This window comes from Balaenoptera borealis (assembly GCF_965194805.1).
Source record: "Balaenoptera borealis genome assembly, chromosome: 16".
Classification (NCBI taxonomy): Eukaryota; Metazoa; Chordata; class Mammalia; order Artiodactyla; family Balaenopteridae; genus Balaenoptera; species Balaenoptera borealis.
In genome coordinates, this window is record NC_138872.1 from 30585420 (window position 1) to 30612015 (window position 26596).

The 26596-nt window shown below is 42.1% G+C and overlaps 1 protein-coding gene across 3 annotated transcripts in view; it reads right to left on the reverse strand.

Annotated features, from left to right (window-relative positions):
• Positions 1-26596, reverse strand: part of DNAAF9 (dynein axonemal assembly factor 9) — a 148742-nt gene that overhangs the window by 25143 nt on the left and 97003 nt on the right. For all 3 annotated transcript variants that reach the window (XM_082359004.1, XM_082359003.1, XM_082359002.1), the window contains 9 exons: positions 25600-25703; positions 19006-19152; positions 17845-17933; positions 17323-17424; positions 16947-17064; positions 14955-15043; positions 12970-13128; positions 7720-7845; positions 232-269 (listed from right to left, as the gene is read on the reverse strand). In XM_082359004.1, coding sequence (XP_082215130.1) covers positions 232-269; positions 7720-7845; positions 12970-13128; positions 14955-15043; positions 16947-17064; positions 17323-17424; positions 17845-17933; positions 19006-19152; positions 25600-25703 — 972 coding nt within the window. The remainder of the gene's footprint in view (positions 1-231; positions 270-7719; positions 7846-12969; positions 13129-14954; positions 15044-16946; positions 17065-17322; positions 17425-17844; positions 17934-19005; positions 19153-25599; positions 25704-26596) is intronic.

Consider the following 26596-nt stretch of genomic DNA (forward strand, 5'->3'; position numbering starts at 1 on the left):
AAGCCCAGCTCAGAAGAGGTGTTGCCATGGCAATTTATTATCATTAAGAGACAAACTCTTGGAAGAAATCTGCCTATCAAATAAGATAAAAGCAAAAAATGCGCAAGTTTTCCCTGGATCAGTTTTATTTGCTTTAGATTTCAGAATGGTAGGTGGGAGCATGAAGAAAAGTCTGTTGCATCTAAACATAATTTGAAGGGCATGCAAGCGAAAATAGAGCATATTGCTTACCTTGTGAACACTGGTCGAGACATTTAGGAAAGAGAAATCTAGGGAGAAAAAAGAAATATTTTAAAACCATTGATCTCAGAATTTTCATTGGTTATTTCTCACAAAAATGTGAATATCACTAACATACAAGATGACTTACTCAGTGGGGCAACTGGCAGGCAACACTGACATTAAGGATAGCCATGATTATACAAAAGGTTTTCATAGCTTTGAACCAAAGTTCCCTAAGCCAGAAACCCCATAGAAGTCCCAAAGTGGTCAACTCTTGGTGGAATGTTGAAGAGGGGATACTGAGCACAGGGCCAGCTCTCAAGACTATAGGAAATGGAGAAAGAGAACTTGGTCTTCTTTTCCACCCTCCCAAAGAGATACTGTCCTGACAGTAAAGGGGAAATTTCAAGGGAAAATGAGAATTATTTTGCCTAATTGTGCCAAGGGCCTTCAGTACCAAAGTTGCCATATTTCCCTTTATGTGCACAACAGAATCCTGGTTTCCCTTTAATCCTATTCTGAGCTCAAACAGTGAATGAAATGTAGGAAACTGACTGATTGGATTGAGGGTGACTAATCCGAAGTGTGAGTTAACAACTGTAGCTCTGCAGTAAGCTCCAGAGAAAAGCCCATATTCTCAGTGCTTTAAAACTTCTAAAACACCACGGTGCTCTTCTTAGAGAAGAAAGCTAACACTAATGAGAATAGCTGCCTTTTATCAAGTTCTTAGCATGGGCTGGGCACTGTGCAAGCAGTTCATATGTACAATTTTATTCTCACATCCACCCTGTGCCTTGGGTACCTAAAAACCACAAAGAGTGGGTTTAGGTTGGCTAAGCAAGCTAAGCACTTGGCCCAAGGTCCCACATGCAGCTAGGAAATGGGAGAGCTTATACAGGGAGCCAGGTTTGTCTGGCACCACAGAGCTCCTGTGTCTTCTATCCCTGCAAATGAGATGCTTGATGAAGCCACCCTCTGAATTGTTGCTGGTGTAGTTGGCAGGTATTAATGCTGTTCAAAACACTGAGGGGAGTTTCTCTCCTGCAATTCTCTTGGTGGTGGCAAATCCTCATCTTTTAATTTGATTTCTGACAACAGCCAGACACACACCATTTGGAACCAAATTTGGTGGATGAGTGAGCTGGATGAATACAACTTTGGGCCGTGGATCTAGTTCACGTGCCTGACTCCTTCATGGTTTCTAAAGAATTCCATGGGAGAATCCCCACGTGCTATGACTGAGCAAGGTCAGGAGCCCTGGAACAAAGGAAGAGGCATCCGCACCAGAGTCTCCCAAGAATACAGCTCACTGACTTCACTGCACTCATAGTCCACTGAATGGCCAGCCACACAGCAAATGCATTCTTAGAAAAATGTCTGTCCCCATGAAGTAAGTGCCTGTGACTTTAGAGTACATGCCCTTAAAAGCCCTTCTCAGCGTCCTGCTTCCTTTCTTGCAGCAGCCCACAGCAATTCACACCAGTGGCATCTTAGACAAGGTTGAGCAATGTTTCCCCTCAAGGCATCTTATACAATCACAGGTTGGATGCTCATGTTTTAAACTTCTGACAGGGTAGAGGGCCATTAAGCTGCTCACTTTAAACAGCTGCAAAGAAAATACTCAGAACACATGGACTTGCACATACATGCAATTTCTTCTCATATCTTGGCATCTCTGGCATCCCTGTCCTTCAAATTCATATGCTGGCTTTCTTTCCTAATCCAACTATGAGTTATCATAGCTTTTTTATAATTCTTATAAAATTACATGAATCTTTTATCACAGCACTTCCTACCCTATATCATGATTAATTGTGTACATGTCATGGGTGTGGCATTTGGAAAGTTATTTAACTTTTCTGAGCAACAGCTTCCTCATGGTAAAACATGGTAATGATGCCTACCTTAAATGCCTCCCAAAATACCTAAAGGGGATTTTGAGGTTTGAAAAGGGTAAAGCATCACAGTGTCTAACAAACGGTGGAAAACAAATGTTGGCTCACTCCTTTCCTTCTCTACATATCGTCCTCCCTACTAAACTGTAATATTATTGAAGACAGACAATAACAAGTATTGGTGAAGATGTGGAGAAATGGGAACCCTCATACATTGTTGGTGAGGATGCAAATGGTGCAGTGGCTTTGGATAAGTTTGCAGCTCCTCAAAAAGTTAAACATACAGTTACCATATGACCCAGTAATTCTACCCAAGAGAACAGAAAACATACAACCATAGGAAAACTTATACATAAACATTCATAGCAGTATATTTATGATAGCCAAAAGATATAAATAACTCAAATGTCCATCAACTGATGAATGGATAAAAAAGATATGATATATCCATACAATGAAATATTTGTCAATAAAAAGGAATGAAACACTGACACATGCTACAACATGAATGAACCCTGAAAGAAGCCAGACACAAAAGGCCACATATTATATGATTCCATTTATATGAAATGTCCAGAGTAAGTATATCCACAGAAACTTCAATAAAGCTGTTACATTAAAAGAAGCAATATACATGATACTATAAAATATCAAATGGTTTCCCCATCATCCAACATTTGCCCCCAAGGAACTGGTCATTTCCCAGAAGGAACAACTAATCACAGTTTGGCATGTATCCTTCTAGATATTTTCTCTGCGTATACAAGTAAACATTTAAAAAATACACATTGTTTTGGTAATTTGTTTTTCTCACTTCATAAAATATTATGGCCATTTTCTATGTTAGAAGATAAAAATCTACTTGATTTTAAAAAATGCCTGCATAGCAGTCCATTATATGAATATCCCCAAATTTAACCAGTCACTTACTAATTGAGCATTTGGATTATTTCCAGTTCTTTGATATTATTAATAGTGTTGTCTTGAACATTGCAGAGCACATCTGTCATATTTCAGACTGCCCAGTACCTTCTAAACACCTTTCCCAGACTTGGAATTAGGAAGCCCGTCCCTGGTGTAAATGGCAGAAAACTGCTTTTCCAGCCTTTCTTGCCATCTGGTGCAGGCATATGGCCGAAGTTCTACCAACTAGACTCCAAGTGGCAATGAGCATGGTGAGTGAGGGAATGTATGGTAAGCAGACTCCATTTTCTGGTGGAGGAAGTGGCTGAGATATCCCCTTCACTGGGGCAGCCCTACAGGAAGTTTGAGTGTTCCACCTGGCTGCCTAGCCAATACAGCCTGACCCTCCTAGAGACTCTGCAAGCTATAATGTACATTAGTAAATTCCTCCCCAGCTAGACATGCTGGAGTGGGCTCTACTGTTTGGAATTAAAAATTCTGCCTGAAACAAACACCCCATACATATATATCTTTGCACATTTGTAAAAATATAACTGTATGATAAAATTTGAGCAATGGAATGGCCATATTTGTTTCCAAAGAGATTAAATCATTTTACATTCCTATCAACAGTGTATGAAAAAAAAAAAGAGTGTATAAGTGTACTGATTTTCTTACACTGTTGCAGTATAATAAATCACCCCAAAACTAAGTGGCTTAAAATAATGATGATTTATTATTTCTCATGATTCTATAGGTTGAATGGGCAGTTGTTTTGGCCTGGGGCAGCTCAGCTGGGGCTGATGATTATCTAAGATAATCATCAAGGTCTCACTCACAGGCCCAACTGGGGTCTCAGTCCAAATGGTAGGAATGGATGGCTGGGCCTCTCTCTCCACATGGTCCTTCATCCTCCAGCAGCCTAGCCCAGGCTTCTTCATATGGTGGTCTTAGCTCCCAGAAGCAAGAGAGGGCAAACCCCAATGTGTAAATGCTTTTCAAGCCTTGGCTTGTTTCATGCTTCTTGATGTCCTACTGGCCAAATCCAAGTCACGATGCCCAGGTGAGTAGATTTGACTCTTTAGGTCTTGATGGGAGGGGCTGTTTCTGCTGTGGCCATAATTTTAATCCACCACAGTTGGCTAGGTAAGGATGGATTCCTTCCTTCCTTCCTTCCTTCCTTCCTTCTTTTCCTTCCTCCCTCCCTCTCTTCCTTCCTCCCTCCCTCCCCCTCCTTTCTTTCTTTCTTTCTTTCTTTTGGCCATGCCATGCAGCTTGCAGGATCTTAGTTCCCCAACCAGGGAGCGAACCCAGGCCACGGCAGTGAAAGCGCCAAGTCCTAACCACTGGACTGCCAGGGAATTCCCAGATTGTTTTTGCTTTTTAAAAATTTATGGGCTTATTAACACTGGCCCACTTAATTTTTTTCTTAATGGAATGGGATTAATGTTATTTAATAACTTTCTATTCTTTTTTTTTTTAAACCAGATTTTAAAAAATATATATATTTATTTATTTACTTGGCTGAGCCACCGGGTCTTAGTTGTGGCACACGGGATTTTCTAGTTAAGGCATGTGGGATCTAGTTCCCTGACCAGGGACTGAACCCGGGCCCCCTGTGCTGGGAGTGCAGAGTCTTAACTGCTGGACCACCAGGCAAGTCCCAGTAACTTTCTATTCTTGATCATGAGTCCCATAATTCTCTTATTCTATTCCACATGCACCCCCATGCACATGGAACAGAACAGCTCTCCAGCCCATGCACAGGAGCTAATCATTAGTTTTCCAACAGAGAATTAGTAAACCAATATAGTAAATTACTTTCTGGAATGGATTCAAAAGTAAATTTGGAAATTTCTCATTAATATCTAAAAAAATGAGCAAATCAGTAATTTTGATTTACTGACAAATATTATTAGTGATCTCTTATACTTTTTTTTTTTGGCTGCATTGGGTCTTCATTGCCGCACGCGGGCTTTCTCTAGTTGCGGTGAGCGGGGGCTACTCTTCTTTGAGGTGCGCTTGCTTCTCATTGCGGTGACTTCTCTTGTTGCGGAGCACAGGCTCTAGGTGTGCGGGCTTCGGTAGTTGTGGCTCACTGGCTCTAGAGCGCAGGCTCTGTAGTTGTGGCGCATGGGCTTAGTTGCTCCACGGCATGTGGGATCTTCCTGGACCAGGGCTCAAACCTGTGTTCCCTGCATTGGCAGGCAGATTCTTAACCACTGCACCACCAGGGAAGTCCCAATCTCTTATACTTTTTAACCCACCTGATTTTGTCATTTATATTTTTATATTCCATAACTATAATTCATATACTTTACCCTTATTTCTATATTTAAAGAGATTATATACTTATCTTTAGCTTGTTTATTGATTTATTTATTTAAATTCTCTTCAAGGACACTTATTCCTCACATGCTGGCACACTCATTTATTCCACAGGCACTTCATGAGCACTTACTATGTACTAAGCATTAAACAGAAATGATTTCTGTCCTCGCAAAAGCTAAATCTGTATTCTATAATTCCTCTCTTTTCTCTAATTGTCTTCATTTCTTTGTCTATTTCCTCTGAAAATTTTTTTTTGGCCGTGTGGCTTGTGGGATCTTAGTTCCCCGACCAGGGACTGGACCTGTGCCCCCCTGCAGTAGAAGGGAGGAGTCCTAACCACTGGACCTCCCAGGAATTCCGTATTTCCTCTCCATTTTGTTTTAGCAGTGTCTACTTTACTTCTCACTGCTTTGAGATTTTCATTTCTATAGTGAAATTTTTATTTTCTTTCTAGGACTCTAACAGTTTATCTTTCAGCTGCTTTTGGCAGCTAAATTCCTTTTCCCCTGATCTTTTCTATTTAACTGCTTTATTTATAACCTACACAAAATTTACTCATTTAAAGTGTACAATTCAATGATTATTTTTAGTAAATTGTTTACAGAGTTGTACAACCATTGCCACAATTCCGTTTTAGAACATTTCCACTACCCCAGGAAGATCCCTCCTCCCCATTTCCCCAGACCTTTTATATCTCTTCCTTGAGCTCTTCCCTTACCACCCTGTTAGTTTCTCTTCTCCTTAACTTTTTCTTGATGGTGTAGAAGAGAACTTGTCTAGAGTGTAACCTTTGTCTGTTCTTTGTTTATTACTATCTTTTCTTACCTTTCTATGTTAATATCTCTGGTAGTGTCTAGTCCCCTGTTAGACCCCCTTCTGCTTTCATTCATCTTTAAGTGAAAACTTCAGAACAAGAAGAGACATGGATGGTAGAAAGAGTGGCATGTAAGACTCAATATGGCATTCTGAAGTAGAATGGGGATGCTCAGCATTCACTACAATAACCTAACCTAAGGCAGAAGGAAAAATAGACCACCTTAGCTTTATTATGGGAGAGCAGAACCTAGGTCAGAGCTAAAGAGAAGGGAGAATGGTGAAGACATTTCTTGGGATCAGTTAAGGTGACTAGGGAAGTAACTTCTAATGTAAATTCTATGTGAAGTCTAAAGATATCAACTTGGGACTCAAGCAGGGAGCTTTTTCAGATGAAGATCTAAGGATAGATCAATCAGTTACCAGGAGATGATAATAATATGGACTAGCCAGAAAAACCACATGATTACAGACCTTGGATACATTCTACTAGGCTAAAGGGAGAGGAAGTCAAATAGCTCTATGAAGGGACACTGTAATGTTTGAAACTTCCCAGTGAGGATTTCTCTCATGATGAAATAGGTACTTCCAGACACCACTGGGGCAGTATAAACTGCAAAACCCACTCAGAAAGCAATTTGGAAATATGAATAAAGAGTAATAAAACTATCATACAATTAATTAATAATATATCTTTGAGGAATCTATTCTAAGGAAATTATCTGAAATTTGAGAAATTTATATGGATAAAGATGTTCTCATAGCATTATTTATGATAGTGAAAAGTTGGAGTCATCCTATGTGACTAATAGTGGGGAGCTGGTTAAGACTATTATGTCCATACATGCACATAATTATTACATACCCAATCAAAATGTAATTACCACTGTAATTGCAGGAACATATATATGTTCACTTACATAACATGTCTATATGTTAACCTAAGAAGAAGGATATAAAATTATATGTATACCACAACTGTAAAAAAGCATGCACATAAAAGACCAGGAAGGAATTCACAAAAATTATAATAGTTAACATTGAGTGAGATTATGAGTGAATTATACTCAATTTTCTTTGTTGTTGTTATATTACTTCCAAAGTAGAAAAAAAAATTTCACCTGTTTGTAATGAGAATAAGTGTCATTAACTGAGGTAAGATGCTTTAAGATGGCTTAACCACATGAAAAAGTATCTGTGAGGTACTCCAAGTGCCTTGGGACACAAAGTCCCTCCCCTGCAGTGAAGAGGAAAAGAAAAGCCTGCCATAGGCATTCTTTTTTTCTGGGAGAAGCTATTTCAAGTCCCACTGTCCTAGAAGGGTGACTTTTCAGTGCACAAAGTGGTGAGGAGCTGCCAGTCCAAACAGTAGCTCTGAGGACCTAGCACTAATCAAATGACAACTGGGCATTTATTACATATAAGGTAGACTGATGCATTTCAAAACATAAACACACATAAAGATGTGTCTCCTACTGGTAGGTGGGAGAAAACTGCTTCCTGTACACTTAAACACAACACACCCTGTGGGCCAGAGGTGGTCCTAAGTATGTACCTGTGCTCCATGTAGCAGCTCAGGGGCTCCACGCACACTGTGATGGCACCAATGGTGAAGGAGGACTTGACATTTGAATCTGGATGTATCTGCAGGGCCTGGACAACATCAATAACATCTGTGTAGCTGGCGGGAAAAAAGGGAATAATTAGTTTACTGATTGGCGCTTTAGAGTGTGGGAAGAGGGGTATGCTTGCTGCGTGGCTGAGTGAGCAAGGTGGAAGGAAAACCAAAAGGGGGAGACTGCGACTGGGTTCCTTGGGGTCACCCCACTTCATGATTTAGAGCCCCTGGAGTCCACAGTGGTTCTGTATTTCCGAGTTCCATTAGTTCTAACTGCAATAGTGAGTGGAAGAAAGAACCCTACTGCCCACTCCCCTTAGAGAAGACTGCAGGTGACCCTGGGGCTCTGAGGGTGGGATTTGGTGTTTTCTAATAAAGTTAGGAGCTCCCGCATTGGTATATTTTCTTTAATAGTTCTTTACTCTCCTTTCATCTCACAGAACATGCAGGCAAGAGAACATGTGACCCTGGGGCTCTGAGGGTGGGACTTGGTGTTTTCTAATCAAGTTAGGAGCTCCTGCATTGGTATATTTTCTTTAATAGCTCTTTCCTCTCCTTTCGTCTCACAGAACATGCAGGCAAGAGAAAGAGGGATTATGAGACATATCTCCAAGTCAGTAGACACATGTCAAATACCAACTGCATTTGTATCTCCTGCCTGGAACTCCCTCCAGGGCCAATTTGATGTTTTCAATTACAACTTAATATGTTCCTGATCCAACTCTCCCACATCTGCTCCTCTTGAGGTCTTGTCCTTCTCAGCAGAGGAGATTCCACTCTTTCAGCTGCGAGGCCAAAGGTTTGTTTGGCATCTTCTTTGACTCCATTTTTCCTTAATCTTTAAAATATAACTATGCTCATACTCCCACTCTACCACTGAGTCCAAACTGCTTCTGTCTTTGTATCTCCCTAACCTGTTTTCAACACAAAAGTTAGAGGGGTCATGCTAACCCCATCAGGTAAGTCACTGAGTGAGTGGCTTCCATACCCCTCAGCCTGAAAGCCAAAGCTCTTACAATGGCCCACACAGCCCTCTAAGATCTGACCCGCACTGCAGGGATGAGTTTCATTTCTTACTATTTCTTCCTGTACCTGAATCTAACTACTTTGACCTCCTGGCTCTTCCCTGAACGTGCCAGGTATACTTTCACCTTTGCACTCTCTGTCCCCTCTCCTGTAATGCTCTTTTCCTCAGATGTCTGCAAGCCTCACTCCCTCAACCCCCTTCGGGTCTCTGCTCAGTTGGCATCTTATGAGAGAGGTGTCCTCTGACTTCATACAGCCTATGGGATATAGCAATCCTCTCTCTTGATACTCCCCACCCCCACCCCAATTCTTCTCCAAAGCACTGAACATCAGCTACATACACTGTATTTTCTAATTTGTTTATTGTGTGTCTCCACAATAAGAATGTAAGGTAGTTGCTGGGTGCTGTAATCAATGGTGCCTAAAGCAGGGTAGGTGAATGAACTGGACACTGAACTCCAGGCAGACCCCTGGCCACTCCAAGAACATTTTCCTGACTGACCCAGCCTATCACAAAAGGTCAATTCTTACAGAGGAAAGGCAAATCTGATGGGCAGCCTTGCTGATCATACAGACCTGGGTCTTAGCCTGGGGCTGGGGGGATAGGTACAGCCTGCCTGGGCTATTTCCTGAGTTCCTACAAACAATTCATCTGTACAACGGTACTTGATTTTACTCCACACAACAACATTAGCACCCCCAACCCCAGGTCTGCCTCAGTCCTGACCAAACAGCAGTGGGTGCTTCAGTAGAGAACATGGTGTGCTAGGTTCTACAGAGAGCGAGCCCTCTGCTCCCTGGCTTCTCTTGGAGGCTTCTCCCACTGCCTGGGCATGTGTGTATATGACCATGTGGAGTGCTTTCCACTGGTTCTGTAGTCTCTGGATGGTCCTAGATGCTAGGAGAGCCCCTCAAACTGCAGCAACACTCTGGTAAGCAGGCCTGAAGCTTACAAACGGCCCTAAATCTCTTTGTAGTTGTGTTTAATGGCCTTAATGCTCATGGTGAAGTGCCCTAGCCTTGCTCCTCAGCATCAGCTTTTTCCTCCTCTTCTAAAAAAGTGTCTGGGGGCTTTTTACTTTCCATGTTTGGTACAAGCTGTAGAGACTCTCATTTCTTAGGGTTAAAAAGACTTCCCTGGTGGTGCAGTGGTTAAGAATCCGCCTGCCAATGCAGGGGACATGGGTTCGATCCCTGGTCCGGGAAGATCCCACATGCCGCGGAGCAACTAAGCCCATTCACCACAACTACTTAGCCTGCGCTCTAGAGCCCGCGAGCCACAACTACTGAAGCCCGCGCACCTAGAGCCTGTGCTCCGCAACAAGTGAAGCCACTGCAATGAGAAGCCGGCGCACTGCAACGAAGAGTAGACCCCGCTCACCGCAACTAGAGAAAGCCCGTGCGCAACAACGAAGACCCAACACAGCCATAAATAAATAAATAAATAAATAAATAAATAAATAAATAAATAATCTTATTTAAAAAAAAAAGAACTGAAACATTTATAAGTCAGTCCTGAGGATTTTGGCAATTTTAATACAATAGATTTCCCTTAGACAGGGTGACTGGGGAATTCACAAGTTTTCAGAGCATTACATTAATTTTCACTGATTTTAATGGAAAAAAGTTAGAGTAAAAAACAGGCCCCAGGCTTCTTGGTGAGGCCAATGTATCTAGGTGAAGCATCTGGGCACTGCAGCCAGGAGCCACTGAGGCAGACAGCAGGTCTTTGGTGTCAATCACTCTACTTGTTAATGGGGTGCCTGCTAATGCCCTCCCTTATTGCCCAGCCCCTGCCTTATAACCATCCTGGGCATGGCTTTCAGACAGCAGGAGGCAGCCCTCACCTCAGAAGGATGCACACTGATCCAGCTGCTGAAGCCTGTACCTGGCCACTCTGGCTAAACTGCCCCAACTGCATGATGAAGGCAAAAAACTAACTCTTTGTGTTGCCTCTTTCTTGTCAGTAGTCTCTTTATTAAAAACAAAAACAAAACAGAAACGAAAAACCCAGCAGGGCTTTAACTTTCTTTCCTTTGAAACAACAGATATTCCATACAATTGTCTTTCGGGCTCTATTTTACATTTGCAATTTAAGCCTACAATTTTACCTCGTTTTACATTAATTCAATTTTTGTTTTGAGCAATACTGTTTTAAATGTAGATAATGTAAAGAATAATTTTACAATGTTCCAGAGTATGAAGAAATACAGCCCCTCAAATTCCTTAAAATTATTAAAACTCAGATTTCCGCAGTTTTACTTATTTGTGTATGTATTAAGTTCTATACAATTTTGTCACCTGTGTAGGCTCCACCACCACGATAAAGATACTGAACAGTTCCGTACCACAAAGCTCCCTCGTGTTGCCCTTTTATAACCACATCCACCAGCCTCCTGCCCCCAACTCCCACCCCTAACTCCTGGCAACCACTAATCAGTCCTCCATTCCTAAAATTTTATCATTTCAAAATACATTAATTTTTAAAACAACAACCTAATAATCCACTTGATGTCAAAGCTCAGCACCACTGCCCACCTGCTGCAGTAAGTAGAATGGGACCAGGCCACTCTAGGGGCAAAAGAAAACTCTGCCCTACAGCACAGAATCCTGTAAATCAAAATAAGGCCACATTCAAGGAATAAAATTCTCAACTTGAGAAGCCTCTGGGGTGTCCCCTCACCAACAACCTCAATACTGGGCTCTAAGGCCCAGCCCCAAGGGGATGGACATGCTACAAAGAGGCTGCCATGTGTTCCCTGCTGAGCCTCAAGAGAATGGGCCCAGCCTGTAATAACGGTGTCATAGTGAGCACCACAGCAGGAAATCCATCTGAGGTTCCTAGTGTCCTGGGGCTATGACTGGGCAAGAACTGGGTCTGAGAGTACAAGTGGGCTGGCCATACACTGTCACTGCAGTCCAGAGCAGCCAGGACAGCTAGCACTTTTGCAGACTTGTACAGTTAGAGACAAGGAGTCAACAATGCTTTCTGAAGTAATGGAAGACGGAAATGACCTCAGCTGCACAATGTCAAGCTACCAAATTTGACTCCAGGTCCACACCCCCAATGACTCTCAACTCTGGAGAAGCAGCAGGAGGTGATGAAGCTAGGCCAACCCATTCCTTTGACCATTAGAGGCGATGGAAAACAAGTGGTTTCTAGCCTTCTGGCTCTGTGGTTTCCACAACCTCAGCCCACTAGTAGGACAAAAGGGTCAACAGAAGGGAAGCCCAAAGCAGGTGTAAGAACAAGATCTAAAGAAGAGGAAAGATGGCCTGGCAGGGCACATACTCCCACCTGCCTACTGCAGCACCATCGGCCTGGCTTTCCTCCAGTTCTCACCATCACACCCCAGAGACCAAACAGGGCTTTGGATCCGGGCCTATTCTCTACTGGAAACAATTAGCCAGTTGCAAATACTAATTATTACGAGCACAAAAAAACACAGCATAGCACAAAAGCACTTTGTGAGAACTGCCAAAAGCTTCTTTATCACCAACTATAATGACAGCAGCAAAGAGCACACCCTGTTTTCCTGATCTGGCACGTTCTCCTCTGGGCCCAGGGGATGATGGGCCTGCTTCCTCCCTGGAAGCTCTTAGAACAGGTCAAGGGAAGCTCCTTGCAGCCAGGGCTCCCCAAGCAGTGGTACACACTCCGAAACTGTCCTCACAGGGAGCTCCTTGCCCAACTGGATTATTCATGCTCCTCACTGAGGGTCCAAGGAAACCCTCCTGCACTAGCCATTCCGTGGATGATGGGGCTTGAGACTAGAGTGTGGGGACTGTCTCTGCAACTCCACAGGAGGGAGGACTGAAAATACTGAAGTTCTCTTGCCTCAGTGGCAAAGGAAGAAGCTTAGGGACCACTACTGTTAGAAGAATTATCAAAGAATCTTGCCCAGAAAACCGCCTCCCTAACTCTCTGCCTTCTGAGGATATTATGATGTTGAGGCCAAACTTAAAACTTGTGTGCAATCTTCACCAGTCACTCTGGGCCACAGGATGGCAACAGTTCTTGTTGAAGGCATATCTGTGTAACACAGACACTTCTCATGCATGTGTGTTTGTTCTGTGCCCCAAGTTAGCCACACATGAAATAACAATAATGGCAAGGTCACCACCCTACCCCACTATCCCCAAAAGACTTCCAGTGCTCACCCTTGTAACACCACCAGTAGTCTGGTCTTCTTGCGGATGTAGGCTGACTGGCGGGCAGAGCGGTTCTGTTGGGCCTCCAGGGCACTGGAAAGGTATCTCTGGAAGTGGGCAGCATGAAAACATTCGGAGCTGTCCATGACTTGACGGTATACCATCCACCTGGAAATGGCAAGTGTAATCTCAGCATGAGGACCAGGCCCATAGGCTCTGCCAGTGGATTCAAATGTGACCAGTACTCCCACAGACTCTCTGTCCATTGAACCCATACAGGAGAAATCAATCCTGGCACCACAGAAACAGGAAGAGTGCACTGGCTGGGTGGGGAGCCCTGTATCCTGCAATCACTACCACTGGAGCTTCTGGCAGGAAATGCCTTGCCACAGGAAAAAAGGTCAGATAAGCACATGACCAACAGATTTCAGAGTCGAGAAAGACTCCTGAACAGGCAGTCACTTCCTGAAGGATCATTCAGTAAAATGGCTTCAGTCCAGTTTTCAGTAAAATTCTTGCTAAGAATAAGTAATGGGGGGAGGGGGAGTTCCCTAGGGCCCTAGTGGTTAGGATTCGGCACTTTCAGTGCAGTGGCCCAGGTTCAATTCCTGGTTGGGGAACTGAGATCCCACATGCCACATGGCACAGTCAAAAAAAAGAATAATGGGATAATGGGTAGGGTGAAGAATTCAGATTCTTTACAGAACAAAAGCAATGGAAATGAGGGAGGAACTGGTTAGCTATTGAGTACTTATGAAGGAGGCCTAATATTTCCCCATATCTCTCCAGAACTCACCTCCCCACTGCCCCCACCCCCACAATCTCCCACTCTAAACTCCCAAACTTCTAGGTGATTTCAGTCTTCTCAATTCTGCTATATGGCCTCCTGCAAGATGCCTTGCCTTTTTTTTTTTTTTTTTTTAAATAAATTTATTTATTTTTGGTTGTGTTGGGTCTTCGTTGCTGTGTGCGGGCTTTCTCTAGTTGCGGCAAGCGGGGGCTACTCTTTGTTGCGGTGCGCGAGCTTCTTACTGTGGTGGCTTCTCTTGTTGCGGAGCACGGGCTCTAGGTGCACAGGCTTCATGAGTTGTGGCTCGTGGGCTCTAGAGCGCAGGCTCAGTAGTTGTGGCACACGGGCTTAGTTGCCCCACGGCAACTAAGTGGGATCTTCCCGGACCAGAGCTCGAACCCATGTCCCCTACATTGGCAGGTGGATTCTTAACCACTGCACCACCAGGGAAGCCCAGGATCCCTTGCTTTGAGGTAGACCAACTAGTTATTAAAAGCCTGGTCGGCAAGGGTTGTTTAGCAATCTGCCAGCCAAATGGAAGTGATGGATGAATGATTTCCCCAATTTTGCCTAAGCCAGCATGTCCCAGTTCCACCTGAGCTCACACAGTCCCCTTGTGGTCACAGAAGGATCACATCCACCAGCTCTCAAGTTCTAACCACCCTGGTCCTGAATTCCCCTGCTGACCAGGCATATTCCCAGGCCTCTGCCCATGCTGGTCTTGCTGCTACAGGGCTCTTGCCCAGATATCCAAGGGTTCATTCCTCCATTTCCTCAGGCCTTTGCTCAAATGTCACCTTCTCAGTGAGGTCTTTCCTGAGTACCCAATTTAAAAATGGAATCCCTCCCCCAGCCCAGCACTCCCTATAGCCTTCTCTGCATTCATTTCTCCATAGCACTTTTCACTAGCTAATACACTGTTTTCCTTATCTGGTTAACTGTCTATCTTGCCAAACTAGAATACAAGCTCCATGAAGGCAGAGATTTTCTAGTCTGTTTTGTTCATTTGTCCCCTACAGTTAAAACAGTATCTGGCATACAGAAAGTACTCGGTATAAATGTGTTAAATGAATGGATGGATGGATGACCACTGCGCCGATACCAGTAACACCAAAGGTCAGTGCAAGTTGAAGGTTTCCCAGTGCCAAGGCAGACCCAGACATAGAATCCCTTTCCCCAAAGCAAAGGCAGCAGCCATACTAACCTGCCGTATTCCTTATGCAGAGTGACCAGAAAAGCACAGAGCTCGCTAGCATGACAGCCTGGGAGGCCAGTTACAATGCTGATAATTACCTACATGAAAGAAAAGCCATGTGGGTTTGTGATTCAACTGGGAGGCAGCGTTGTGTAAGAGGTTAAAAGAACTGACTTCTTGAGCCAGGTTCTATGTGTTTGAACCTCAGCACCAGCACTCACTAGCTATGTGACCTTGTGCTCACAACAGAACCTACCTTGCAGGGTGGATGTAATGATTAACTGAGTTAATATATGTAAACAAAATGCGTGCAGCAGCGTCTGGCACATAGCAAACACCATATACAACAATGTAGTGTTACTATAATAATTTCCATGGAGCAGGCTGTGACTAGATCAGTCTATGTGTGGAACAGATAACTAGTGAGAGCCTGCTGTATAGCACAGGGAACTCTACTCAATGCTCTGTGGTGACCTAGATGGGAGGGAAATCCAGAAGGGAGGGGATATGAGCATAAATACGGCTGATTCACTTCGCTGTACAGCAGAAACTAGCACAACATTGTGAAGCAACTATACCCAATAAGTTACAAAAAAAAAAAAAAGTATAATGGAAAATACTGGGCAGAAAGGAGGTTTGGGACAAAAATGCCACAGGCTAAATTGCTGTCGTAAATTCAGCGAAGGAGGGGAGTGGCCTGTGCCTTCCAAGCCACAGGGCCTGAGCTAAGGAAACAAACTGGGTGGAGGAAGCACTTCTCAATCTTGATGGGGAGAAGAGGTGCCAGGCTGCACTTTCCTAATCTTGGCACATGACCACATGAAAACAGGGCCCTCTGCAGGCAGACACTCCAAAGCAACTCAAGAAATTCACCAACAAAGAAGGGGTCAAGCAGAGGAGGAAAGGAACCGTGCATTTGCTGAAGGATAACGATGTCAGTGACATAGCATGGCAAGGGCTTCTTTAAGTATGTTTTATTTCACAGTACACAAGACTCACTGGGACAGGTCTGGAGTGAAGTTCAACTTGCTGGCACTCATCACTTGAGCTAGTCCCATCAGGACAGAGATGGCTATGGATGCCTCTTTTATGGGAAACAGTTCTCCCTCCTCCCCTCTGACCAGACCCTTAGTCTGTATCCCTTTCTGTGCCTGTGGGCAGTACTCCATGTAACTGACTTTCTGTTTATACTCTTCCCATCCAAATTTCTCCATCTTGGTTCCCATTCCTCAGCACCCACGCCTCAGCCTCTCAAACCCCAGCAAACATGCTCACAGCCAGATACCCTCTTACTTTAAGGCCAGTCCTGTAGCACTTTGTTATATGAAATATCAATACCTATATTAAAAAAATATTTAAAATATGTAAAATATAATATTTTCATTTTTAAACTCTTGCTTAAGGGAAAAATGAGGCTTCTGACTGCTTAATGTTTCTATTTCCTTTTGCAGCTGAGTGTCTTCTAGATTTGCGCAGAAATAAATGCCCTCTTTGAGCATATTATGACATACGGTTCCAAAGAAATGTTGGGAGGAGTCAAGAGGAGAGGCGTGTGAAGCAGGAGCAGATGAAAATCCACTCTTGGGAAGACAGTGTTTATAAAGTGTCACCTTATCCTGGTGGTGCTAGCAAGGTCTCGCTAACACTTCCCCTTACGAAGCTCAATGTGCCAGGTAAGTCCTTGCAAACCAGAAAGAGCTGATGGCATGAGAGTACTGAGCAGGAGTTTGGAAGACCTGGAGGAGCAAGGGGAAGGCACAGCAATATGCCAGGGTTTCATCATTGCTATGGGGCTCAGCTGGGGTTAATGTAGATGCCTGTACACAGTCATTATATAGAGCAGGTTTCATGTGTATCATTACATCAGTATCCAGGGAGGTGGAGAGTCTTATAAAAGGGACTCCGCCTGAGCTCCTTTTGTTAATTGACACTGAAGATTAAGGGCAGGCTACCAGAATTATCTTCCCATGAATTCCCAGCTTATTTGGTGAGCTGTTGTACCTTGTCATTTTCTACTCTGTGAGTAGGGTTGATTTCAGCTTGCTGCAGCAGGACAGGGAGATGGGTCCTCATCACGGGTTCCCGACTAATGCTGCTGACGGCAAAACGCTGGAGAAACCTAGAAAAAGAAAGACAATGCTATTATGTTACCATCACCAGCCTTGCCTGAATGTGCCCATTCACATGATAAACTTATTTCACTGCTGAAAAGAAACCTTAGTGAATATCTCTAGAGAATAAAATTGTATATGGTGTGTCACTACTACTTTTTATAATTATTCTTAAGAAGCTATAAAGAAAGAAAATGGAGCTTAGAAAGCACCAACTCTGAGGTTTCTGACATTTCAAAAGTCAGAAACAGAAAAACAGAGCTCACCCATCCAGCTCTGGGAGTTCGGCTGAGAGTAGCTTTAGAGGACTCTGTTTCTCCCCAGCAGAATGGCTCAGGACACTGAAGAGCTTCTGTGCACTGGAGTGTCTGGAATATCAAAGGCTCACAGATTAGAATTCCATGTCTCTACAGCAAACATACGTTACATAACTTGTTCTGATATTTTCAAGCCAAAGTCCCGTGACAGAGTCAATACTTCTACAACAAGCATCTCACTGACTTAAGCAAAATTCGGCATTAATGCCGGATGATTGGTTTGCCCACATAGGAAGCCTGGCCTAAAACCTTTGGTAATACTACAGGTTTCTGATTCTTGGTGGATTTCATCTCTCTTGACTTTTGTTCCCCAAGGGCACTGGCTACCTGCAAGTTGGCAGCACTGGAATGATTGTGTCGGCCCTTTCAGAAGCCAGGACCCCTATGTTACATAACACAAGTCATCCTGCAGAGAGAGCAGACACACACAGCCTAGGGAAGCAAGCATAAACACTGAAGGCAGCCACTTACAATCTCTTTTGTTCCACAGATAATCCATCTTCCTGGATCACTTTTAAAGACAGCCCTGAGTTAGCCTGCTGTTGCCAGGGGGAGAAGACCTAAACAAAACAGAATTTGAGCAAAGAACACTTTAAACCCAACAACAGGATATAGAACCCACATGGGGATTTGATGGCTGTTGAAAATCTAGACTGTCAGTACAGAGAAAAACTATCATAACAAACAAGTTTGTTCCAAAAATAGAGGCCTGAAGCAATTCTGTTCTGTATTTTTAAAAACTAGAATTTCTTTCTGGGTTCTTCTCCCAGGGACTCTGCTCCTTAAGAGGCCAGGAAGCACAGAGGAAGGTATCAGGTAACACTGTTCTGGCAGCAGGGGCATGTCTTCCCTGGTGATAGGGCCAGACAGAAGGAGCAGTTCAAGCAAATTCTGCCTAGAGGCAGAGGAGTAGCTGAAGAGAATCTCTAGGTTCCTAGACTGAAAGGACAAGCACAAGGAGGTAGAAGGACCAGCTGGCAGTAAGATGGAGACACAGACAGGCCCTAAAAGCCGCTCTGCAGCCAAGGCCAGTTCTTGCCTCTTCCCTGTTCTACGAATCTGTCCTGAGGGAGGGACTGTCCTCTCAAAAGCTGTTGCATCACACCTTTCCAAGCATTTACACCAGAATAAGACTGGCCATTTGTATGACTCTGGCTACTGCTTGGTCTCTAAGTAGGCTGTATAATTCTTGGTGAGCTCCCTCACTCGTAAAATCTGTGCTGAGAGCCTATGGTGTGCAGCCTGCCAAGTGGAACCACTTGCAAGGGCAGGGCCTATGAACCATGGGGAGGGAGATTTTGGGGTAGGGTAGAGAGCTCTGACCCAGTAGGTAGGGCCCAACAACTCAATAAAGTAGCTAAAAGGAAAATGAGTCTAATTATGACTTATAAGGGACAAAGAAGATTTTTCTTAGAAGTTAAAAAGCCTTTTGTTCAGTTCCTTTAGGTTCTCACCTTTCAATGGCAAGAGTACTATTCCAGGACCCCAAAAGATCAGAAGCAGCCACACTCACACCAGCCCTCCCAACTCTCCCTCTCAGCACCTCACTGTTAGCCCTGAAACATTGCCTTACCAACTAAATTACTAGGAAAAAGGGTAGTAATTGTTTTGCTGAATAATGATTGATGTTACCTCTGAGTAAAATGTCTGGTATATCTTGGATTTGGGGAAAAGGGCAATCATCAGAAAATTGCTTGATCCACAGAAATGAACTGGAAGATGGGGAAGCAATGAACTTTTGAAGTCTATCAGAAGGGCAGCAACAATACTGGTGGAATCCTAAAGAGAAAAAGAGGGAGCATCACTGAGAAAAACCATATGCATGATACAAGCCCTCACATCTACTGTCAGAACACATATGGTGAACGTCAGTCCAGTTATTTTCACATTACGTGGTTTACTGGGATTCAGTTATAGATGTGCTTGCCCACACCCAGTTTTAGGAGATATAGGAAGTGCAGGGTCTTTTCTCCTAAACTGAAAATATCATCTCTTCCTAGGATATTAATCCCTTATCAGATAAATGATTTGCAAATATTTTCTCCCATCCTGTGGGCTGCTTTTCACATTCTTAATAGAGTCTTTTGATGCAGAGAAGTTTTAAAATTTGATGAAGTCCAACTTATATATTTTTTCTTTTGTTGTCTGTGCTTTTGGTGTCAAATCCAAGAAACTGCTGCCTAATCCAAGGTCACGAGGATTTACTCCTATGTTTTCTTCTAAGAATTTAATAGTTTTCGTTCCCATATTTAGGCTTATACTCCATTTTGAGTTTTTTTTTTTTGTATACAGTGTAAGGTAAGAGTCTAACCTCATTCTTTTGCATGTGGATATCCAGTTTTTCCATCACTGTTTGTTGAAAAGACTGTCCTCTTCTCATTGTATGATCTTGGCACCCTTGTTGAAAATCATTTGACCATATAAGCAAGACTTTCTTTTTGGGCTCTCTATTCTGTTCCACTGGTCTACATGTCTAATCTTACACCAATACCACACTGTTACAATTATTGTAGCTCTGTAGCTAGTTTTGAAATTAGGAAGTGTGAGTCCTCCAACTTTCTTCTTTTTCAAGATCATTTTGGCTATTTTGGCAGGGGGGTCCCTTGAGATACCATATGAATTTCAGGATGGGTTTTTTCATTTCTGCAAAAAGCGCCATTGGGGTTTTAACAGGAATTGCCCTGAATCTACTGATTGCTTTGGGTAGTACTGTCATCTTATTTTAATATTAAGTTTTCCAGCCCATGAATGTGGGATGTCTTACCATTTATTTAGGTCTTCTTTAATTTCTTTCAGCAATGTTTTGTGGATTTTGGTGTCTTAAGTCTTTCAACTCCTTGGTTAAATTTATTGGAATTGTTTCCTTAAGAACCTTTTCGGATTATTCACAGTTTGGGTACGGAAATGCAACTGTTTTTTTATCGGTTTATTTCGTATTCTGCAACATTGGTGAATTCGTTTGTTAATTCTAACAATTTGTGTGTGTGTGTGGGGAATCTTTAGGAATTTCTACATATAAATCATGTCATCCATGAACAGAGCTACTTTTACTTGTTTCGTTCCAATTTAAATGCCTTTTATTTCTTTTGCTCGCCTAATTGCTCTGGCTAGGACTTCCAATGCTATGTTGAATAGACGTGGCAAAAGCAAGTATTTTCGTCTTGTTCCTGATCTTAGAGGAAAAGGTTTTTTTTTTTAAAGTTAGTTTATATATACTTTAAAATTTTTATTTATTTTTGGCGGTGGGCTTCTCTAGTTGCAGCACATGGGCTTAGTTGTATTCTGTGGGATTTTAGTTCCCCAACCAGGGACCAAACCTGGGCCCACTGCATTGGGAGCATGGAGTCTTAACCATTGGACTGCCAGGGAAGTCCCTTTTTTTTTTTTTTTTAATCATTTAAGATTTCATTATGAAAGTCATATGTTCATTAAGTAAAAATTTGAGAAAAATATAAAAATAGAGAATAAAGGTTAAAAAAATTAATCCAAGGTCCCATCACCCAACTCCAACTACAGTTAACATTTTAGTACTTTTCCTTCTAGTCTTTTCTTCCTATTCATTCATTGACTTCCCTTTTTTATGTACTGGGAAATCATATTCACTTTTACAGTTTCATATCTTGCTTTTAAAACTTAATCTAGGGCTTCCCTGGTGGCGCAGTGGTTGAGAATCTGCCTGCCAATGCAGGGGACACGGGTTTGAGCCCTGGTTTGGGAAGATCCCACATGCCGCGGAGCAACTAGGCCCGTGAGCCACAACTACTGAGCCTGCGCGTCTGGAGCCTGTGCTCCGCAACAAGAGAGGCCGCGATAGTGAGAGGCCCGCGCACCACGATGAAGAGTGGCCCCCACTTGCCACAACTAGAGAAAGCCCTCGCACAGAAACGAAGACACAACACAACCATAAATTAATTAATTAATTATTAAAAACAAAAACAAAAAAAAAACTTAATCTACCATTAGCACCTACCATGTTGTTGTAAACTATCTGTAAACATTTTCAAAGGCTGCATCTGACTCCCCTCTTAGCCCACCCCTATGACTGGACATTCATATTATCAATTCCACTTCACTTTTTGTCTACTTCACTGTACCTTTTATCTACTCTTTACTAATTTACTAATTTACTGTTATACATGGTAGCACGCATCTGATGTGCTTCCACGTATCTGTTAACTAACCTCACATCCTCTGAACACCCATGACCTGGCACTCAGTGTTTTCATGTTGATAAAGTTAGAGCTCTTCATAGAAAAGAAACAGCAACTCATTTTTTTTTTAATCACCAAAAACAGTTTTCCTGGTTTGTGTTTTTGTCTTTTAATTCCCCTTTTGAATATTTTTTAGAGTTTTAAATTATTAGTGTGATAAATTTTATGCTACATCCATACACTGGAATACTACTCATCAATAAAGCAATAAAAAGGAAAAACTATTTTTTTTTACCATCTTTATTGGACTATAATTGCTTTACAATGGTGTGTTAGTTTCTGCTTTATAACAAAGTGAATCAGTTATACATACACATATGTTCCCGTATCTCTTCCCTCTTGCGCCTCCCTCCCTCCCACCCTCCCTATCCCACTCCTCTAGGTGGTCACAAAGCACCGAGCTGATCTCCCTGTGCTATGCGGCTGCTTCCCACTAGCTATCTATTTTACATTTGATAGTGTATATATGTCCATGCCACTCTCTCACCCTGTCACATCTTACCCCTCCCCCTCCCCATATCCTCAAGTCCATTCTCTAGTAGGTCTGTGTCTTTATTCCCACCTTGCCACTAGGTTCTTCATGACCTTTTTTTTTTTTTCCTTAGATTCCATATATATGTGTTAGCATACTGTATTTGTTTTTCTTTTCCTGACTTACTTCACTCTGTATGACAGACTCTAACTCCATCCACCTCACTACAAATACCTCCATTTCATTTCTTTTTATGGCTGAGTAATATTCCATTGTATATATGTGCCACATCTTCTTTATCCATTCATCCGATGATGGACACTTAGGTTGCTTCCATGTCCTGGCTATTGTAAGTAGAGCTGCAATGAACATTTGGGTACATGACTCTTTTTGAATTATGGTTTTTTCAGGGTATACGCCCAGTAGTGGGATTGCTGGGTCGTATGGTAGTTCTATTTGTAGTTTTTTAAGGAACCTCCATACTGTTCTCCATAGTGGCTGTATCAATTTACATTCCCACCAACAGTGCAAGAGTGTTCCCTTTCCTCCACACCCTCTCCAGCATTTATTGTTTCTAGATTTGATGATGGCCATTCTGACCGGTGTGAGATGATATCTCATTGTAGTTTTGATTTGCATTTCTCTAATGATTAATGATGTTGAGCATTCTTTCCTGTGTCTGTTGGCAATCTGTATATCTTCTTTGGAGAAATGTCTATTTAGGTCTTCTGCCCATTTTTGGATTGGGTTGTTTGTTTTTTTGTTATTGAGCTGCATGAGCTGCTTGTAAATCTTGGAGATTAATCCTTTGTCAGTTGCTTCACTTGCAAATATTTTCTCCCATTCTGAGGGTTGTCTTTTGGTCTTGTTTATGGTTTCCTTTGCTGTGCAAAAGCTTTTAAGTTTCATTAGGTCCCATTTGTTTATTTGTGTTTTTATTTCCATTTCTCTAGGAGCTGGGTCAAAAAGGATCTTGCTGTGATTTATGTCATACAGTGTTCTGCCTATGTTTTCCTCTAAGAGTTTGATAGTGCCTGGCCTTACACTTAGGTCTTTAATCCATTTTGAGTTTATTTTTGTGTATGGTGTTAGGGAGTGTTCTAATTTCATACTTTTACATGTAGCTGTCCAGTTTTCCGAGCACCACTTATTGAAGAGGCTGTCTTTTCTCCACTGTATATGCTTGCCTCCTTTATCAAAGATAAGGTGACCATATGTGCGTGGGTTTATCTCTGGGCTTTCTATCCTGTTCCATTGATCTATGTTTCTGTTTTTGTGCCAGTACCAAACTGTCTTGATTACTGTAGCTTTGTAATATAGTCTGAAATCAGGGAGCCTGATTCTTCCAGCTCCATTTTTCGTTCTCAAGATTGCTTTGGCTATTCGGGGTCTTTTGTGTTTCCATACAAATTGTGAAATTTTTTGTTCTAGTTCTGTGAAAAATGCCAGCGGTAGTTTGATAGGGATTGCATTCAATCTGTAGATTGCTTTGGGTAGTAGAGTCATTTTCACAATGTTGATTCTTCCAATCCAAGAACATGGTATATTTCTCCATCTATTTGTATCATCTTTAATTTCTTTCATCAGTGTCTTATAATTTTCTGCATACAGGTCTTTTGTCTCCTTAGGTAGGTTTATTCCTAGATATTTTATTCTTTTTGTTGCAATGGTAAACGGGAGTGTTTTCTTAATTTCACTTTCAGATTTTTCGTCATTAGTGTATAGAAATGCAAGAGATTTCTGTGCATTAATTTTGTATCCTGCTACTTTACCAAATTCATTGATTAGCTCTAGTAGTTTTCTGGTAGCATCTTTAGGATTCTCTATGTATAGTATCATGTCATCTGCAAACAGTGACAGCTTTACTTCTTCTTTTCCAATTTGGATTCCTTTTATTTCTTTTTCTTCTCTGATTGCTGTGGCCAAGGAAAAACTATTGATACACACAACAACATGGATGACCTAAAAATCATGCTGAGTGAAAAATGCCAGGCTCAAAAGGGTACAGAATGTATGATGTCCATTTATATAACATTTTAGAAAATGCAAACTAATCTACAGTGACAGAAAGCTAATAAGTGGTTGCCTGAAGCCAGAAGCTGGGGGGAAAGATGATCTGCAAAAAGGTATTAGAAAACGTTTGGGGGGTGACAAAAATCTGTATCTTGACTGTGCTGGTGGTTTCATGAATATATACATCTGTCAAAACTTTAAACAGATACAGTTAACTGTATGTATGTATGTATTTATAATATATTTTATTCAATCCAACATATCCAAAATATTTTAAATGTAATCAGTATAAAAATATTATGAGATATTTTACATGCTTTTTTTTAGGTATAGCTGGTGTACAATATTATATAAATTTCAGGTGTACAACATAGTGATTCACAATTTTTAAGGGTTATATTCCATTTATAGTTATTATAAAATATTGGCTATATTCCCTGTGTTGTACAATAAGTCCTTGTAGCCAGTTAATTGCACTTAAAGTATACTTCAATAAATTATCAGCAAAAAGTTAAGAAATCCTTAAGTGGTCAAATCTGACAAACTTTTTCTTTAGAATTTCTTGTATCATTTCTAAGCTTAGATTAGAAAGTCTTCCTGTCCCTAAAGATTTAATAAATATTCATTTTTATATTCTCCTTAACCGGACTTACTGTGGTGATCATTTAATAATATATATATGTCTAAGACAGTAGATCTTAAAAGTTCTCATCAGAATCTGAAAAAGAATGGATATATGTATATGTATAACTGAATCGCTTTGCTGTACACCTGAAACTAACACACTGTAAATCAACTATACCCCAATGTAAAATAAAAATTAAATTTAAAAAAGTTCTCATAAGAAAAATAATTTGCAACTATATCCTTCTTTTTACTTATGAAATTTTAAAATATTTAATTTTCTCAGAAGTTTATTTTCATTTTTGATATGAGTTAAAAATCCATCCCCACCCACCCCAAAACTAGGTAAATTATCATTCCAGCCCTTAAGTTTCACCCTTTCCTTCCTGATGTTGGAAGACTCTTTAACCTAATTAATATCAAATATCAAAGCTTTCACCTAATATAGCCATCTAACCTGTCTGGTTGGTCTGCCTGCATTTTTGAACAGCCTTTAAGGAACCAGGTTCTATGTGGAAGAAAGACATAACTCTTTCTGACTTGCTCACAGAATTCATTTTCAGAGCTATCTGACCAAACCACTTTACCCGGTCTCTGTTCCGGCTCCCGAACAAGCTGGTTTTGAGGCTGAGACCACACAGGGTGGAGGGCCTGCCCTCTGCTCTGGTGTCACACTGTGATGAGCTGTGCCCTGGCCAAAGGGTATAGGCTAGGGGAAACTCATAGCTACCCCTATGGCTCACAAGAGCCTCTCCATGACTTTCTTGCCTGCCTGCCTCAAGGGCAGCGCTGGTTCCTAACATCCTGCCCTGTGGTGGTAGAGGGAGGACAGGGAGTTATTTGATTTTCCCTCAGAAGTGTGAGTATCTTTCTGAACATCAAAACCATGGACTGTGAAACACCTACCCCATCATAGAACAAAACGGAATTCATGTGATCCTTGGAAATGATGATATTTCCGTGATGACGGTCAGAAAACAGAAGTCCACCAGAGAAGAAATGTACTTTCCCTGGAAGGAAAAGAGAGCTGGTAAGAGCTGGAGGGCTGGATTCTGGGGGCCAATATCACAATGTTCTTCCTGCAGGTTCCAGGCCAAGACAGAGGGGTAGCTAGAGACCATCTGAAGTGGTTAAGTTAAACAATCTTTATGCTGAGCCCTGTGCTCTGAGAAAGCCAATGTACCCTCCTAGGGCCTCAGAGAGAAATGAGGCATCAGATACAGTCTTTGCATAAGAATTAGAAAAAGCAACAAGTGAGTAAGTTATCAGCTGATGGAGAGAGGCAAAATTCACATTCACTTATGGGTTTCTTCCAGGGAAATACACTAAAGAAGACTTTGGGTATGTCTGCTCCATTACTGAGTTTATAGATGCTCCTTTCTACTATTTTGGCAGAAGCCGGCTCAGCTCTGAAGTGACCACATCTCTCACATAAGGCCCAAGAAAGAGCACTAGGGCATCAGTTGTTGAAAGACTGGTGAAGGGTGCTTAAGGGCCCCTTGCCAGGAAAGGAACATGTGAGTTAGGTAATAAGTGAATTCTACAGACACTGGAGGCTGCTGTTCTGTAGTTCCCAAAAGCAAGATGAGTGGGACATGGACACTGAGTGTGGGTTCCTTAGAATAAGGATTCAGGTTTAAGGAGAGCTGCTTGTTTCCTGGGTGGCCAAGGTTACACAGCAGCTGAATATGGGCCCTAGGGAGTAGATGACAGAATTGATGGACACTAAGGTGACAAGGGTTAAGGCTGGGCCTGGGCTTGCTTTGGAAACCCAAATGAAGCACCCAGAGCACCCATAAGACCCCTAGGTGAAGCTGCTCTCTGGAATGGTCCAAGCTGGATCCTTCCTATTCCTGTAATAGCCTTTCTTTCCATGTTTTCACAAACAGAGAAGAGATAAAGT